The sequence below is a fragment of the Lutzomyia longipalpis genome, chromosome 1 (genome assembly GCF_024334085.1).
Source record: "Lutzomyia longipalpis isolate SR_M1_2022 chromosome 1, ASM2433408v1".
Lineage (NCBI taxonomy): Eukaryota > Metazoa > Arthropoda > Insecta > Diptera > Psychodidae > Lutzomyia > Lutzomyia longipalpis.
The window spans coordinates 2,965,344-2,982,523 of record NC_074707.1 but is presented as its reverse complement, the minus strand read 5'-3'; the positions used below and the strand labels follow the sequence as shown (position 1 = coordinate 2,982,523).

The 17,180-nt window shown below is 33.1% G+C and overlaps 3 protein-coding genes across 9 annotated transcripts in view; all 3 read left to right on the top strand.

The window, feature by feature from the left end:
* LOC129786413 (calcium-transporting ATPase sarcoplasmic/endoplasmic reticulum type) overlaps positions 1-17,180 on the top strand; it is a 642,650-nt gene that overhangs the window by 110,074 nt on the left and 515,396 nt on the right. The gene's annotated exons all lie outside the window — the stretch shown is intronic.
* Positions 1-17,180, top strand: part of LOC129786498 (3'(2'),5'-bisphosphate nucleotidase 1) — a 1,077,868-nt gene that overhangs the window by 571,139 nt on the left and 489,549 nt on the right. The window lies entirely within an intron of this gene.
* Positions 1-17,180, top strand: part of LOC129786411 (uncharacterized) — a 41,614-nt gene that overhangs the window by 6,513 nt on the left and 17,921 nt on the right. The window contains exons 1-6 of one of the 7 annotated variants that reach the window (XM_055821416.1): positions 1,568-1,913; positions 4,097-4,467; positions 8,800-8,922; positions 15,274-15,444; positions 16,702-16,846; positions 16,949-17,076. In XM_055821416.1, coding sequence (XP_055677391.1) covers positions 4,218-4,467; positions 8,800-8,922; positions 15,274-15,444; positions 16,702-16,846; positions 16,949-17,076 — 817 coding nt within the window. In that variant the 5' untranslated portion in view covers positions 1,568-1,913; positions 4,097-4,217. Of the gene's footprint in view, positions 1-1,567; positions 1,958-2,303; positions 2,461-4,096; positions 4,468-8,799; positions 8,923-15,273; positions 15,445-16,701; positions 16,847-16,948; positions 17,077-17,180 lie in introns of those variants that run through there. The other 6 variants (XM_055821415.1, XM_055821418.1, XM_055821417.1 and 3 more) reach the window with 6 other exon arrangements.

Below are 17,180 nucleotides of genomic sequence, written 5' to 3'. Positions count from 1 at the left end.
ACACGATAAACCCGCACTATTAAAGAACTTTATGGCACCCTCCGTGCGACATTCTCTACAAGTCAATTAGGAAAATAGATGTGAATTAATTATTTTAACACGCTAAAAATCTTCATTTCCACAGAAAAGTTTTCCACCACAAGACAACTGCGGTGTATATTGCGAGAAACTTCCTGGTAAACTGAAAATTTGAGGAATTCTCTATAAACATTCCTCGGGATTATATTGAGTTATTCACATTGTGCCTCTTGTTAAAGTATTTTGTTGCGAGATGGATGAAACTTTTTAAATTATAGAATTTTACCTAAGTTCCTCTACATACATTTTAATGAAAATATTAAAATATACAATTTTTCTTCCTGTGAAGTATTGACGTATTTAAATAATTGAGAGAATTCAGGTGAAGGTGTGGAGTTTTTTGTAATGTTTGGGGCTATAAAATTCCACACTGAGCGCATGCTCTGGTAACTACCCCGTGTAACTTTAGTAATACAAACTCAATAAACAGTAATACAAAAATCTACCAAAAGACTTGAGATATATTTGAAAATTTTCAGTTGGGAATTTTCATTGAGAACTCACCATTAAGTAGATTAACATTTATACTGGAAAATGTAATCACCCGCACTACACTGAACAATTTAAATCCCTTCCAATTCACTTGCTTTTGTACTTTAGTAATGCTTGATAAATTTTTGGTAAAAATTTCAATAAATTCTTATCAGTTTGTAGAGAAAAACGTGCTATATATAGAGAGCTTTTGTACTATATATATAGCAAAAGTTCAGCCAGAAATTTCTCTGAGCATATTCCTATGGGAATAATTGCTTTTCAAGAAAACTTTCAGCAAGCCCATCAGTTTTTCATCCCCCCCCCTCCCCAAAAAAAAAAAAGGAAAACTTACTCTCCCTGGTAAATAGGTATAAAAGGTGCATCGTGGTCCAGAAAAGATATCCTGTAAAATAATTTTGCAAAACTTCAAGTGGGAAAAAAATAATCGATTTTCCCGGTGAAAATGGAAACTTTCTTGGCCGAGATGCCCTTTGTGTGTGCTTGGGAGAGAAACTATTCAATTCGGCGGACTATAAAATCGCACATACTTACAAGAGTGTGAAATGTGTTGAGGGTTGGAAAAAAAAGTATAACTCTTATACGTCCAAGGAGGGGGGTTTTTCTAACTTGTTCAGCAATTACAATCGCTAGACCCTTATACTCGTGAGGGGGTTGATGGGGATGAAGAAGCGAGCAAATAAAAATTTCAATGGGGTGGCTTATATGGTTGTCCTTTTTCGTTGGGTTGCCTTTTATATTATATGGAGAGATTTTCCGATTTCCCCTCTTTTCGGCATGGCTCCCCAACAATCGGAAGCTCCCGTGTAGCAGTGACTCTGTTCTTTTCAACATGGCGACAAATGATGCTTGGCCAAAATGAGACGCATAGTGCTTTTGCGGGGAAATAAAGTACTCCACCGCACACCATACATATACACAAGCACACAGATTTTCCATATCATTTTCCACAGCAGTGTGCGAGCCACCCTTCGGTTGTAGAGTGTTTGTCAGCGTCAGTAATCAAAAGAACGTAGCACGGGAATAATCAAACGAAACTACACATAAAAAAGAATTCTAACTTTAGGAAGAAAAAAAAATACTAAAAAAAAATCAATTTCTGTTCTTTAATACTTAAACCACTTTATACGAGAAAAAATAATATTCTAAATATTTACACTTTGACGTGTCTGGAGAAACAATAATAAGATTTATTACTAAATAAAATATAGTGACACTGTGTAGCTTAATTGAACACACAACTTGCGTCTCATACAAAATGTCGTGATGTGAAATGTAAATTTAAAAGCAATAACTTGATGAATTTCTCCATTGAATGTAGTCTAAGAAATCTTAAAGAAAAAGTACTTGATTTCATCCTTTCGTGTTACAACAGCTTGATTTCCATGTTAGTTGCCGTATTTTTCTCTCGCCTTGACTTCTCCTCATCAATCGATATATAATTAAAATTGAAGTTTCTCTCATTTTTCTTTTTTTTCTTTTTTGAACCAAAAATGTGATTCCTTGGGGGCATTTTCTTCCTCTCACATTAGTTCTCTCTCTACGCTATGTATGTGGTGAATGAGAGGAACAAGACGAAGAAAATAAACCCTATTCATATTCGATTGTTTCATATCGTGTTGTACATATTTATGGGGGACAATCTCAGGGCCTCAAGTTGAGTAATAATTTTCATGGGAGTATAGAGACGAAAAAAAAACCCTGTTTTTGGGGTACCAAATCGATGGATTATTGTCTATTTTGTGCAAAAAACCTATCAACAAGGATAAAAGTCTGCCATATCGTTCACTTGACATTTGTTTATTTTTGTTTTCTTGCAAGAAAGGTACACGGGAAAATGGATAATAAAGAGGACGACAAAAAATCCATATCGTGAAAATAATTAAATGGGTACAAAAATCAATGCACTCCACTTCTTTTTTTTTACATCATTCCACCATTCACAATTTACATATAGTGTTTTCATATGAATATATGTACGTATATACAATATATAGAGAGAGGAGGAGAAAAGCTCAATATAGAGAGCTTTTTTTTCATTCCTATTCTCCGATGTCGACCGAAAAAAAGGGCAAAAGGGAATCACAGTTTCCCATAAATCTCGGAAATATATTTTAAAAAAATATATATAGCTACATATAAAAATCTCGCATTATACATATTAGATGTGGATGATTATGATATAGGTATATAATAAATTCAGTAGTATTATATTTGACTTCACGAACGCAATACATTCGCATTTTGCTACCCATTTACTACATGCTCGGGGGGGGGTAGTGTTTTATATTTTGAAATTACACGAAACAATATCGTGTTAGAAATCTGGGCGTGTAGTGTTCCCCTTACAAGCGTAATAGTGTTAGAATTACAGCAAAAGGGTCTAGCTTTTTTTTCATTCTTCAGATTCAATTTCACTGAATAAAATTTTTATGGGTACATTTTTATGCGAAGAAATCTGTGGTATGTTCGGTGTGTTGATACAAAAATCCTCGTATATATCCTCCATTGTACATATGTATATATCACATAAGTGTATGTAGAGAAAATGCCATCCTCTTGATACTTACATGAAAAAAAGCAAAAAGGGAAAAAAATCCAGAGTGGATATTTTAAACACATTATTTGATTAATGATTAGCTATTGTAGTGAAATGTATTTCATCTTCTTCCGCAAAATGTGAGGGTGGATGGTGAGAGAGGGGAAAAGGGAAAAATCCATGCTCTCACTCGGAAAAGTGATGATAACGATGTTTCACATTAAGTTGTGATTTGAGCTGGGTGGCATAATGGTTCCTAATATTCCGAAGAGGGGATTCATCTCCCAGAAGTCACCTTAGAAATTTCCTCCCACTCCTAGCAGCGAAATTTCGTATTCAGGCTGGAAAATGTTATAGTTATCGATTTTTTCTTGCGGGAGAAAATTAATGACCGTCCATTTTTCATTACCGCGCTGATTTTAACTTCTTCACCAATAAATCTCTACATATATTTTTTTTAGCTCGCAACATACAACGAAAAAATAAAACTTTTCCCCATCACACACATTTTAATTAAATTTCTATGTTCGAATAGGCCATTTTTCTGGGGTTAAAAATAAACTGTCAAAATTTACGACAAACACTGCAATTGTATGCCTCCCCCTTCCCACATAGTGGATATTTATTTAAAGTTGTGTATTTTGTTATATGAGAATTTGTATACAAGATAAATGAAAGTTGTATCTTCGGTAATGGATTGTCCATGAATAAATTGTGCATTCGTGTGGAAAATTAGATTTCACTTTAGCAAAATGTTTCACTATTATCCACTTTCAAAAGAATTCCTCCCACAAATCCCCGGGATTTTAAATAAATGCTAATGCAGATCACTTCAAAATTGTACATATAAAAAAGCATTTAAAGTAGCTTTTGTAAAGATGCTGAGAAGTCATTTTTTTCTTTATTTTATGATATCTTCTTTCATGGAAGGGTTCTATCGACTTAAGTTAAAGTCGCTGAACTTTTTTTTCTGTCTTTTGCTTTTAGAAAATTTAATAAAACATCATAAAACACCGACTATATAAATATGACAATAAATAACTGATAATAGCAACAAGAATAAAAAAAACACTGAGAAGATGTACGTGAAAGTGTATTTTATAGTGTTATGAATTTGGGCAATAACGAATTATCCTCTAAGATTGAAATGGATCCAGTGAAGATGCAAGGGACCATATTATTTGCCTATATTGTATATATTGCAATTAGTATGGTGAATTATGCGGAAAGCAGTGAATTCCCAGAAAGAGAGTGTTGTGATCCAATTTATCCACCGATACCAAATCCAGAACCTGTGCCTCCAGCACTTCCAACAACAACCATTTCACCATCGTCGCCTACACCAACGGGACGTTCAGGTATCCTTTTCCTCCCCATCGTTTACAAAGTGTTTTATTTGTAGTCAAAGAAAACACACACATATGTATACAAATAAAAAAAAAACCTTGAACCAAATTCTAGCATCTCCATTACAAAACTTTGGGAACATTATCCCTTTGAAGTTTCATCAAAAGTTTCAGAATTAGGAGTTTGAACTTTGATACGCTTTTCAAACTATCCACTCATCAACTAAAATTTATACGTATATGAAGACCATTTTGTTTTCTGCTTGTCCATTAATTCAACTCTGCAATTTACCAACTTGAAAATCAGAACTTATTGTAAATTTGCCATTCATGAGGGTGGGTTAATCAAAATTTTCATAATACACATGCGGTAACAAAATTCTTAAATGTTCAGATAATATAATTCTTAACCCTTGGAGGATTTTGCTGGCTCAAACTTTAAGCTTTAATTTTTTATTATAAAGAAAACTTTTTTCCACATTTTCTTTTGTCGAACTTCTAAGTATTTGAAGTCCCCTACACATAGATGTAGAATTTATCAAGATAAGATAAATAGATTCTAATCTATGGCGGTTTAAAAAAGTCGAATTGGCAGCGACTACCAGTTTTGTCCTCCAGTGTTAAATCGTCTTAAAATTAAAATCTATGTAAGATTTCATGATAAATTCTACATTCAACTGTAGGGAAATTCAATTAGCTCAAGTTCGTAGAAAGAAAACTGTGAAAAAGTGTTCTTTTAAGAAAAAATTAAGGCAAACGCACGGGTCAAAGTTTTGAGGTTAGAAACCTCGATCCTCCAAGGGTCAAACATGTCTCTTGAAACTTAATCTACCTAAACTACCTAGAGGCTTATGTAGTTAAGGTAGTTAGGCTTCTACCGTTAAAAGATAGTTATTTTATTAGATTTATACGATAAAACTACATAAAAAAACTGAACTAGCTTTTATATTATATTAAATATTTCTTTTATTATCAAATAAATTGATTCAATTTTCTAGAATAAAAATAAAACGTTTTTTTTTTGCTTTCTGAATCTATGAAAAATTAATATACATCCGATATGGACTTTTAATTCGCTCCCGTTTAGCTGTCTTTATTTTCCAATGGTGCTAAAAATTGCTAAAAAAAATCAATTTAAAATCTAATTAAAAAATATATAGCGGGTTATAAATAAAGTCATAATTCTATCTTTTATTAATTTCCAAAAATACCTCTAGCTGATTTTTTTCGTGGAAACTTTTATACGTGCTATTTGTTTTTTTTTTTGCGATGTGTGCAATCAGTAATTGATTAATGATTTGTAAATGAAGTAAAAGCATTATCCTACTTATTTGTATGTCATTTAAATCGCAAATAAATATATTGTCTATATGTATTAAAAGGACGTATTGTTGTCATCTCTTAATGATGGAAAAAATAATTTTTGTATGAGAAAAAAAAATAAATTTCCCAGAAATCAAATTGAAAATCTCTGAATTAATTGGAATGTGTGCGGTTAAAGCTACTGTTACGGAATTTAATCACCGATTATGTAATTGAGAACATACTATCTTACAAATTAATTTTAAGCTCATCGAGGTAGATGGATATGGGTGGTATGAGGGGGAGGGGGGGGGCTGAAGATGTAATTTAAGTCGAGAGTTTCCATCGAATTTCTGCCGAAATCAAGCGTAACAGATTTTGACATGGAGTATTGATTTGCTAGAGCACGAAGACTTTTCCACCAAGTGTGTCGTGGAGCAACGGCTGGGTAATTGGATTTATTCAAAATAAGCCGAAATATGAAATTGTCAGGAGGGTAGGTGGTAGCTGATAAATTGTAATGGTATTTAAAGAGGTAGAAAATTCAGAAGGGGTTATATTTTATTCTGCCTGTGCACATTGGGTTAGTAGGGGAGTATGGGGGTGGGTGTGTATATGAAAATATGTGACAATATGATTTAGCACGCCCGAGAGAATGTGTATACAAGTCGTGAATATTTTGCTTAAAGACGACAATATTTTGTTTGCGAAGAGCGGATTTAAATAAAGATAATACGATTACCCGACAGTGGGAAATCAAATCTATATGTGTGGACATAGGGAAGATAGCGTCACCCCCAATGGTAGATAAGCTCTAATTCATTGGGAGATAAAATCGCGCCACAGCACACGACAGTAAATTAATTAGATGACTTTTTATGGCAATTACAACAACCTGAGGACTCATTTAGCGTTTCCTCCATGATTTTTATGTTTATAAAATTGAAAATATATATACACGGAGACATACATATATGCATATAGTGGCAAATGAGTGTACTCATAGCGTACTAAAACCATAATGGGTTAATACAGTTCCTCAATTAGCAACACTGAGAATTGTCGATCAATATCGTAGCCAATGGTCAGTGTGGAGTCGGGTACTATATAAAACTCAGCTTTTATATAATTTATATCGTGTAGGCAGTGCTCTGTTAGTCATTTCACTCATTGCTGTTTGCTTCGGCCGCTTTGTGTAGGTATACCTGGAAATAGCGACTGCGATAGTGTACTTCACATTACAAAACACATGTACTCCACCGATAGAACGGGGAGAGATGTTCTTGTGACACAAAAAAAACGATATATAATTTCAATATTGATTTAGTGAGCGAGTGACATCATCTAGTTCCAATCTTAAGGACATTTCCATGCTTCTTGTCACAATGTAATGAGCCCTCAAGGTACTCCCCAACACAGATCTTTAGGGTTAAATTACACTGCTCAACCTCCTTCGCCTAAAGTACTCCCTTCAATCATACCGTAATTACGCTTTCAGGAACTACGTTTAATACACGCTCACAAATGGTATGTTAATAATATTCTGAGAGAAATGGCTTTTGGTGTAAAACTCTTTTGCAATAGGTCCTTGTTAGGTCTCTGTTGTGGTTAATAAATAATCATTTAGAAAATATTTGTTTTGTTTTAATCTCTGAATTTTTTTTTTTTTGAATCTAAAGATCTCAAAAAATAAGAATCCTTAAAGCCACAATATAAAACGAAAAAAAAAATAATAATTTTGAATGTTTAAATAAAATTTTCTCCAGAAAAAAGTACAGGGTGGTCAGGAAATTAGGGCATGATTTTAACTGCGAATAACTTTTGATTGGATTGAGATATCTAAAAATTTCTGCCACCAAAAGATGCATAAACTCAAAAAGTTTTATTTGCTTTATATTTCAAGTCAATATCCTAAAAATTATAGTCGCTAGAGTAAAAAATGTAAAAGTTACATTTTGTATGGAAAACGATACTGGATTTCATGTCTGGTGAGTTTCTCAAAACCTATTAAAATCATCCAAAAATCATTAAAGAATTTGAATACTTTACTATATTTGAATTAAAGAGGTGTATATCGACTTTATGCGACCAAATATTCAAGTATTCTAAGAATATTTTTGAATAAAAGCAGATAGCGTTTATTTGACATGAAAAACAGTATATTTGTCATGGAGAAAACGTTTTTTTCGCGTTTTTGCTCTAGCGACTACAATTTTAAAGATATTGATTTGAAATAAAAAGCAAATAAAGCTTTTTGAGTTTACGCATCTTTTGGCGGCAAAAATTTTCAGATATCTCGATTCAATCAAAGGTTATTCGCATTTAAAATCATGCCCTAATTTTCTGGTCACCCTGTACATATTTGTTAGTAAATTATTCTATGGCGTAAAATGTTCGTTCAGCTAATGGTTCACAGTGAGAACTTTCGGGGCAATGCTGAATGAATCCCTTTCGGTTTTTTGAAGTGTGTTACGTGGAAAATGTTGTATTTGATGATTCCTGAAAGAGTACAATTATTCACCATCCATAATGATGGTCTTGGTATTATGTTACCAAAAAGAGAGAGAGAGGTGTGTAGGAGGGCATTTCACAGCAGTGAATATACTATCGAAAAGTTTGGAAAGTTGCACATAAAAGAAACAATTCATTATGAGATTAATTCACTTTTAAATGCTTCCCAACAACTAATTGTGAAATGTGTGGAAATAAATGGGGAAACTTGTGTTCTAACATTTTCCAGATGAGTGAAATTATTTCAGAAATATGTGAGGAGAAAAGATAAAATTAAACTCTCCCTCTCTCTCTTGCACAGTGAAAATAATTTAGACTGTGAAATTCGTATAATATACGGAAATATCTTGTTGCATTATATTTTATAAGAGTTCCTTCTAATGTGACAATGTTAATTAATTAAGTACCTACGTCGTATTCCATGTTTAATTAGTATAGCACTATAACATTGTGAATAATAAAATCTATACATAGATAATTATGTTTACGTGTTATGTATCTTTAACTAGTTTTATCATTTTGCTTTTCCAGGACCAAACATCAAAACAGCTATTGCTATTTTGAACTGTATTTTGGCGAGGCAGTTATGTTTCGAGGATCCATCATGTTCAGCAATATTAGAGATTATTCCGAGAGTATGCGGTCCAGTACCAGGTAAAATACCCTCATTGTCAAGCTCATTGTTACTCCACTTTTTCATATGTGTGGCCCCCCAAAAGCCCATAATCAAAAGTGGAAATGCAATTTTCATCCAAAATGGTTTGCTCTTCGGTTATACTCAATGTGATAAATTGAGCATTCACAAGTGGGCGCGTATGGTGATGTAAATCAAAATCTCTATTGACGAACACGTTTTAGATTATTAATTGTTGATTGTACACAGAGTAGGTACCCATTTTATCCCCACAAACTCCCCTATACGTGCATACCTTGAAGATTTCCAAAATTGATCTGAAGGGCTTTCGCTCTCAGGGGATGTTTTTGTTCAAATATACATGACTCCTTCACATTCTAAAGCAGGGTACCTCAAATATGTTTGTTGAATCAGTCCCACCTTTAATCTCTGTGTTGATAATATAACACCTCTATGATCATTTGTGTAATAGCTTCAAATAACAACAGGTTAAGAGTTCAAATTTCATTTTGTATGTATACATAATGCGTAAGAGTATTAAGTGCAAGACACTTGAGATATCTCAAACATAATCGTTGTTTAAAAGGGTTTGAACTTTCCCCTGCAGATGAATTTTCTTATGTTGCTCATGAAAGTTTATGAAAATCATAATTCATTTTTAACCTGACGTACACTGATTTTCATTTATATATAGTTAGTTGTTTTTCTAACTTCTTCATTTGAGCTGTTAGGGAAAGCACTTTATATCAGTCCATGAAGAGAGTTTATTTATTTACTCACACCAGCAATATGACTCCCAATTCCTTCTAAGGGGAAAGGGATTAAAATTCCCGGTAAAATGTTGCTAAATAGGTAATAATTTATTATTACTAACTTTGGTGTTGTTACTTTAGGATTCGGGATGATTTAAAAATAAACATTGATTTTCCTCATAAGCAGCCAATAATCCCTCTCTGGTACGTTCAGATGTCATTTAATTACTCATGAATATTTTCTAGAAATTTCAAATATCTCAGAAAGGGATGGGGTGAATTCCTGAAGAATTTATATGTATCAAAAACATGTGAAATAGAATTTATATTAAAGAATTGGTAGGTAGGTATTTCTCAAGTTTCTCAGAATTGCTGGAAGAAAGGTTTTTTTTTTAAATAAACTACAAAAAGGGATTTTTATGTAAAATAATGTCGTTTCTTAGATATATTTCCTGTAAATAAAGGAATGTGGGTTGTGAAGGAAATATTTAGATTTATTGATATACCTACCAATCCATCTCGAGTATATTGAATTTATCTATAGGCATTATGCAATTTTCTGTCATTATCTGTTCCACAATTCTTTATAGAAGAAGAAGAAGAAAAAACACATCTGCTCAAAGTTGTTAAAAGAAACATCGAAAAGAGAAGAATACTCCGTCTTTTAACATATCCTTTCAATGTCGATGAGGCAATCTAAGACAAGTAGTATGGAAGGAGAGAAAATTCCATGTCCTGAATGTTCTCCACAAAATCGAACATTTTGCCAAGAAAAAAAAAACATATCCTAAGCTTCTTTTCCTATTGTTCCAGGTATTACACAATTTATCTCAATAGTATCTTTATATAACTCCCGAAGAAGAAAAAAAATCACGTAAATAAATTTTTTCGTCGTTTTAGAATGCTCACAAAAGAAGAAGTACTTCGGGCCATTGAAAATATTTTATATTATCTCAAATTTTGTGGTCAATATATTTTTGAGAAGTCGTAAATAAGGGTAATAATATTTGGTTGAAATCGCGGTTTTAATACACTTCACTGAATCCCCACATTTTTTTTCTCCTTGGCGCAGCTTCAAAATAAACATAAAAGTCGCCCCTTGAGAGTAAACATCATGGGTGTATAACAGCCTTATTAATGGGAGATAATATTTGAGGTGAAAGGGAACACTTTGTGCATCATGATTTTATAAGGATGATAATAGCTTAATAGGGAGCTGAGGAGTTTTCCTGTTTATATTTACACACTGATGCTCTTATGAGAGAGAAATCTGGCAGGAATAGAGACCGAAGTTAGTCGAGTTGAAGTCGCGACTAGTGACTAGTCGATGGATTTTCTTGAGTCGTCGTCGTTGATCAATTTTGTCGACTAGTCGTAAGTCGTCGTAGTCGATCTCAAGTCGACTCAAAGTCGACTAGTGCTCAAAAAATAATAATAATTTGATAATTTTTAGTTTTTTAATTTATGAAAAACCTCAAAATTTCTTATGATTTAAAAATACAATTTACCTCTAAAAAAACTTTTTTATAATAAGTTAATTTTAAGCGCAAAGTGCACTTTGAAGAGAAAATATTTTTTTTTTCTTTTCAACTTATTTTATAAAAGTTAATGCCAAACGCGTAACAGTTGACGAAGAGACAATCTTTCTTAAAATCCTTTTCTAACAAAGAAACGTTACAACTTCTGTAAAATATTTGAACTGGAGTTTCACTCTAAATGTGTTAAAATAATATTTAATTGAGCGCTAGTTATTCAAGGTAGTTAGAAATACAGCAATCAAAATTCAATATTATTTTAATTATTTTTAGTACAACTCCGATTCTTTATAATTAACACAAGTTCATCTTTTTAAAGTAAATGTTTCGCAATACAATTAGACTGATTTCTGCAATCTTAAGAAATTCAAGGTGAAATTCACTAAAAGTAAATCTGTCATAAAAAACTCAATTCAAACTCAAAAATCTTTTTTTGTACCTAAAAACCTTGCGACTGACTTAAAAAAAAACCTAAATCTTACGTAAAAATGCTGACCTTAAAAATTCAATCCTATGTAGCTTATGAAACTAATAATTTTGATTAAAAACTAAAATAATACTGACTTTAAAAACTTATACCTGACTCAGGGAATATCACCCTAATTAATGGATTTTTAGTCAATTTTCATAATTCAGCTTTTTGGCCAGTTTAATTCTAGCTATGTATGTAAAGACCTTACTATGGGTAAAGGGGTAATACCTTTAAGGATTAACCCCTTATGAATAATAAGGAATCCAGTGGGTGGAACAAAGAAATAAAAATTAACTAGCCAGAATTGGACATTTTCACAAACAAGGTGTATAGCGAAAACGTCCCATTGGTCCTTGGTTCTTAAGGGGTTAAATAACTCTGGGTAAAATGCACTACTCAGTCGGGCTTAAAAATTTAAATCGGTTTTTGAGTCGGTTTTAAGGTTTTAAGTCAGGTCTTATTATAACCAGGATTTTGTCTGCCGACAAAATCCAGAATATCTTATTATAACCAGGATTTTGTCTGCCGACAAAATCCAGAATATCTTAATATAACCTGGATTTTGTCTGCCGACAAAATCCAGAATATCTTAATATAACCAGGATTTTGTCTGCCGATAAAATCCAGAATACCTTAATATAACCTGGATTTTGTCTGCCGACAAAATCCAGAATATCTTATTATAACCAGGATTTTGTCTGCCGACAAAATCCAGAATATCTTATTATAACCAGGATTTTGTCTGCCGACAAAATCCAGAATATCTTATTATAACCAGGATTTTGTCTGCCGACAAAATCCAGAATATCTTAATATAACCTGGATTTTGTCTGCCGACAAAATCCAGAATATCTTATTATAACCAGGTTTTTGTCTGCCGACAAAATCCAGAATATCTTAATATAACCTGGATTTTGTCTGCCGACAAAATCCAGAATATCTTATTATAACCAGGATTTTGTCTGCCGACAAAATCCAGAATATCTTATTATAACCAGGATTTTGTCTGCCGACAAAATCCAGAATATCTTATTATAACCAGGATTTTGTCTGCCGACAAAATCCAGAATATCTTAATATAACCTGGATTTTGTCTGCCGACAAAATCCAGAATATCTTATTATAACCAGGATTTTGTCTGCCGACTAAATCCAGAATATCTTATTATAACCAGGATTTTGTCTGCCGACAAAATCCAGAATATCTTATTATAACCAGGATTTTGTCTGCCGACAAAATCCAGAATATCTTATTATAAACTGGATTTTGTCTGCCGACAAAATCCAGAATATCTTATTATAACCAGGATTTTGTCTGCCGACAAAATCCAGAATATCTTATTATAACCAGGATTTTGTCTGCCGACAAAATCCAGAATATCTTATTATAACCAGGATTTTGTCTGCCGACAAAATCCAGAATATCTTATTATAACCAGGATTTTGTCTGCCGACAAAATCCAGAATATCTTATTATAACCAGGATTTTGTCTGCCGACAAAATCCAGAATATCTTATTATAACCAGGATTTTGTCTGCCGACAAAATCCAGAATATCTTATTATAACCTGGATTTTGTCTGCCGACAAAATCCAGAATATCTTAATATAACCTGGATTTTGTCTGCCGACAAAATCCAGAATATCTTATTATAACCAGGATTTTGTCTGCCGACAAAATCCAGAATATCTTATTATAACCAGGATTTTGTCTGCCGACAAAATCCAGAATATCTTATTATAACCAGGATTTTGTCTGCCGACAAAATCCAGAATATCTTATTATTTTTATTCTTTTTTTTTTAATTATGCGAAATTTGATTGTTTCATCGAATAACTCTTCTCATACAAAATTTGGTACTCCTTAATTTGGCTAAAAGCATATTAAATAAATATTATGATCATACTCATTCTTTCAGAAATATATTTTTTATTAAAAGCTTCCTTATGAGCTTCATTGTAACTCTCTTCGGAGTTTTGTGCAAATTTAAGAAAAACCTATTTCTAGAGCTTTGAGAGCTTCATTATGCCATTCTTTAGGGTAAAAAAAATAGAATCCAAAAAAAGCTCCTGAACATTCCAAAAAAAAATGTGATAAAAAAACAAATTAAACATTTAAATTAATTGAAAATTCTTAATACTGCCTCAAAAGTATTGAATTTTTCGCAAAATAAGAAAATTCTTGCCGTGAAATGAGCTCAATAGACCTCTTGATACACTCAAAGAAGTATATATTGACTACTTTAGAACACAAAAATAATGTTTAAAATGAAACTGATGGCCCCTACAACATATCAAAATTTCAGCCCTCTAGCTATAATAGCGGCTGAGATATAGCGAAAACAAAATTTTGAGGTTATTCAAAATGGCGGACGGGGGGTGGGGGGGTGGATTTGACCTCATAATTGGATGTCTTCCGGTCGATATTTAAACTTTGCCGTTTACCGCAAGTCTCTATCTATCACCGTTCTCTTGCAATTTAGCGTTAGGTTCCGGCCGGCCGGACGGACGGACGGACGGACGGCCGGAAATTTTTTTTTTGGCGCATACGTTTTTTGGAATGTGGGGACCCTAATTCGTGCTCATCCCAAGTTTGAGCCCGATCTGACGACTTTCGATTTTGCTCGGTACACAAAAGCTGTGTCTGAAAGAAACACAGCTAAAATATTTAATTATAAACTTTATGCTCTGTATAAAAAATTTTGTGTAATTTTCCTCTATAAGTCGACTAAGTCGTTGAGTCGTCGTCGACTTATGCTCGACTGACTAACTCGACTTAGTCGTCGAAGTCGATGCAAACTTTGCATCAAGTCGTCGTCGACGAAAAGTCCATCGACTTCGGTCTCTAGGCAGGAATCACATTTTCTGATAAGGCTATCTTATATACCTACATATACATGTAGTTTAGTCTTGCTATCGAGTTTGATATCTTTCAAGTACAAACTCGTGCTGAGGCACAATTTCAACCCCTCGTGTGATGAAACCCTTCCTATTAGTTGGATTTTCCTATCGCAAAACTTTCTTTAGGGGAACGCGTGTTTTAAAGCTGCTGGATTGGCGTAAATATTTTGAATAATATGACTTGAAAGACATATGGGGGTAAAAGGGATTCCCTTTTTATTCCTCCTCTATAGGATTTTCCTTACCAAAATCGCTTTTATATGTGGGAATACGATGTAATGAGAGGGAATTTTCATCGAGAAAAATATTGTTAATGGAAAAACTTTTGTATTGTAAAAAATTGCATGTATTTTTAAAAGTTAATCCGGGATTTATTTTAATCGTACATAAATACATTAATCTATGGCTTTCATTTTGGAATTTGTTGTACAATTTTCTCTCTGTTTTTTCAACATTAATTTGTAAGTGAAGAGAGAAATTTAATGCAATTCCTAAAATTCTTTATTTCTACGTTTGAATGTTTTTTTTCTTTTGTAGGGAAAATAGAAAAGAAAGTTCTTAGTTAAAATTTTTCGTCACTTGAGTATTCTTTTTCATTCGTGTATAAACTTTTAGAGCAAACCTTATGAATTCATCAAGTGTTTTGAAAATTAAAACACTTTTTTTTAACTTCAAGTTTAATATTTAAATGGTTTTTCTTAATGTTATTACAGTGTCTTGCAGTACAGTAACTGTTACAAAATGTCAAGCCGCCCTGAGAACACTTCAAGCGTTTCCATTCTTTCGACCAACTTGCTTGTGCAAAGAGCCTGGGGTAGATCCGGAATGCAACTATTTTCGAGACTTTCTTTTTGATCATCCATGTGGCTTTGTACAGAAGAAAGGTAATTAAATATGCATACATTAATTATTCTAACCTTCTAAATTATGATTTAAAACTGCTTGCCTTGAACTTTTCATAAAAGCTCCTAAAGCTCTCCTCTAGCCAATTTTTAAAAGGAAAATCTTTTAGATTGTAAATTTATGTCTCATTCATTTTTCTTTGGGATAAATTCCAACTATTTACTTTGAATTTCGTGAGTGGTTTCAAAAGTAGGAAAATTCTTTTCAATTTTTAATCATCACTCATAAATCTTTGTATCTTTTACGACGTGTACGGTGTGACTCTCTCACCCATGATTTATTGAGAATCGTCGAGGAAGACATTGCCGGAGATGTTGCTAAATCCAAAATAATTTTACATTGTAGGGCAATACGCGGGGGTTGATGGTGGATTGGTGGTGGAAAAGTCGCGTCGAAAAATAATCCGACGAAATATTCTTGAAAAGTTCAAAATTTTTCACCTCACACTAAATTGTACACTCAGGGAAAAATATTTATGAAATATTTTCTTACGTTTATTAGTATATGGTAAAGGGTTAACTTCGGCAGACAAATGACACTCATTTATCATGTGGGTGTCTCTTTGTAGGTTTGACTGAATCCTTTCACGACCGTGAAATTTTCCAGGAAATCAAATTTAATTAAATACTTCCTTGCGTTATTCTGTGCTCAAAAATTATTCGAATTATTTTAGCGATTTTTCACTTTGTGAATAGTAAAAGCATAAAAAAAGAAGTGATTTTCCGACGTGTAGCGACAATAATGATTTTCCGAGTTTTTCGTCAGTTAAATGGGAATTTCTCACCCAGAAAAACTCACTCAACTGAGTTTTTCTGGGTCAGAAACCCCCATTTAACCGACGAAATACCCGGAAAATCATTATTAAAAGCATAAAGCTCATATTTTGTATAAAATAATCTCTTTTTTTCCCACATAAGACCAAAATTAAAATTTCACAGCAATATTAATCCAAGAAAAGCTCCATCTTATCTTTATTTTTTTCCTTGGAGTGTACGAATACATGGATTGAATCGTAAAATGTTGGCACTATAAATTATATATCTCTTGATTTGAAAGCTTTGTTTTATCACGTGCAAAATACTTTTAAATTGACGTTTGTTGCATTTGGCAATATATTTTGCATGGCAGGTATACATTGTATGTTCTCACCCTATTTTAACGATCGTACAAAAGCGGATAAATGCGATATATGTATGCCCTATAAGAAGTACTTATATGGCCTTATCTATTTGTTGCAGAAAAAGATCCATATCCCATTGATGCATTGCCAACGTGCAATCATGCTCTGTCAGTATGTCAGCAGGAGAGAAAGTGCATAAAACTGTTCGAGGACTTTAAGATACACTGCAAAGTTCGTGAGAACAAGTGTCGAATGGAGGACAGGTAAAATACAAAAAAGGAAGATGGGGGGGGGTGTTGGGGTTTGTGTGGTGCGGTGCTTTTTGCATAAGCTCCCCTCAAATACGTGTTGTCTCCTCTTCATAGGGATCTATGTCACGAAGCCTGGACAAATCTACGTTTATCCCCAATGTTTGGATGCATCTGCCCCAACAATCACATGAAACGGAGGTGCGATCGAATTTTCAGTATGGTTAATCACAATCCGTGCGTGGGTAAGTAAATCACAAAGCTCCGTAATTGCTCCATACGCTGCCTCCGCGTACTATTATGTTATATGTGCGAAATTTGAGATTTTCGCAGTAATAATTTGTACACA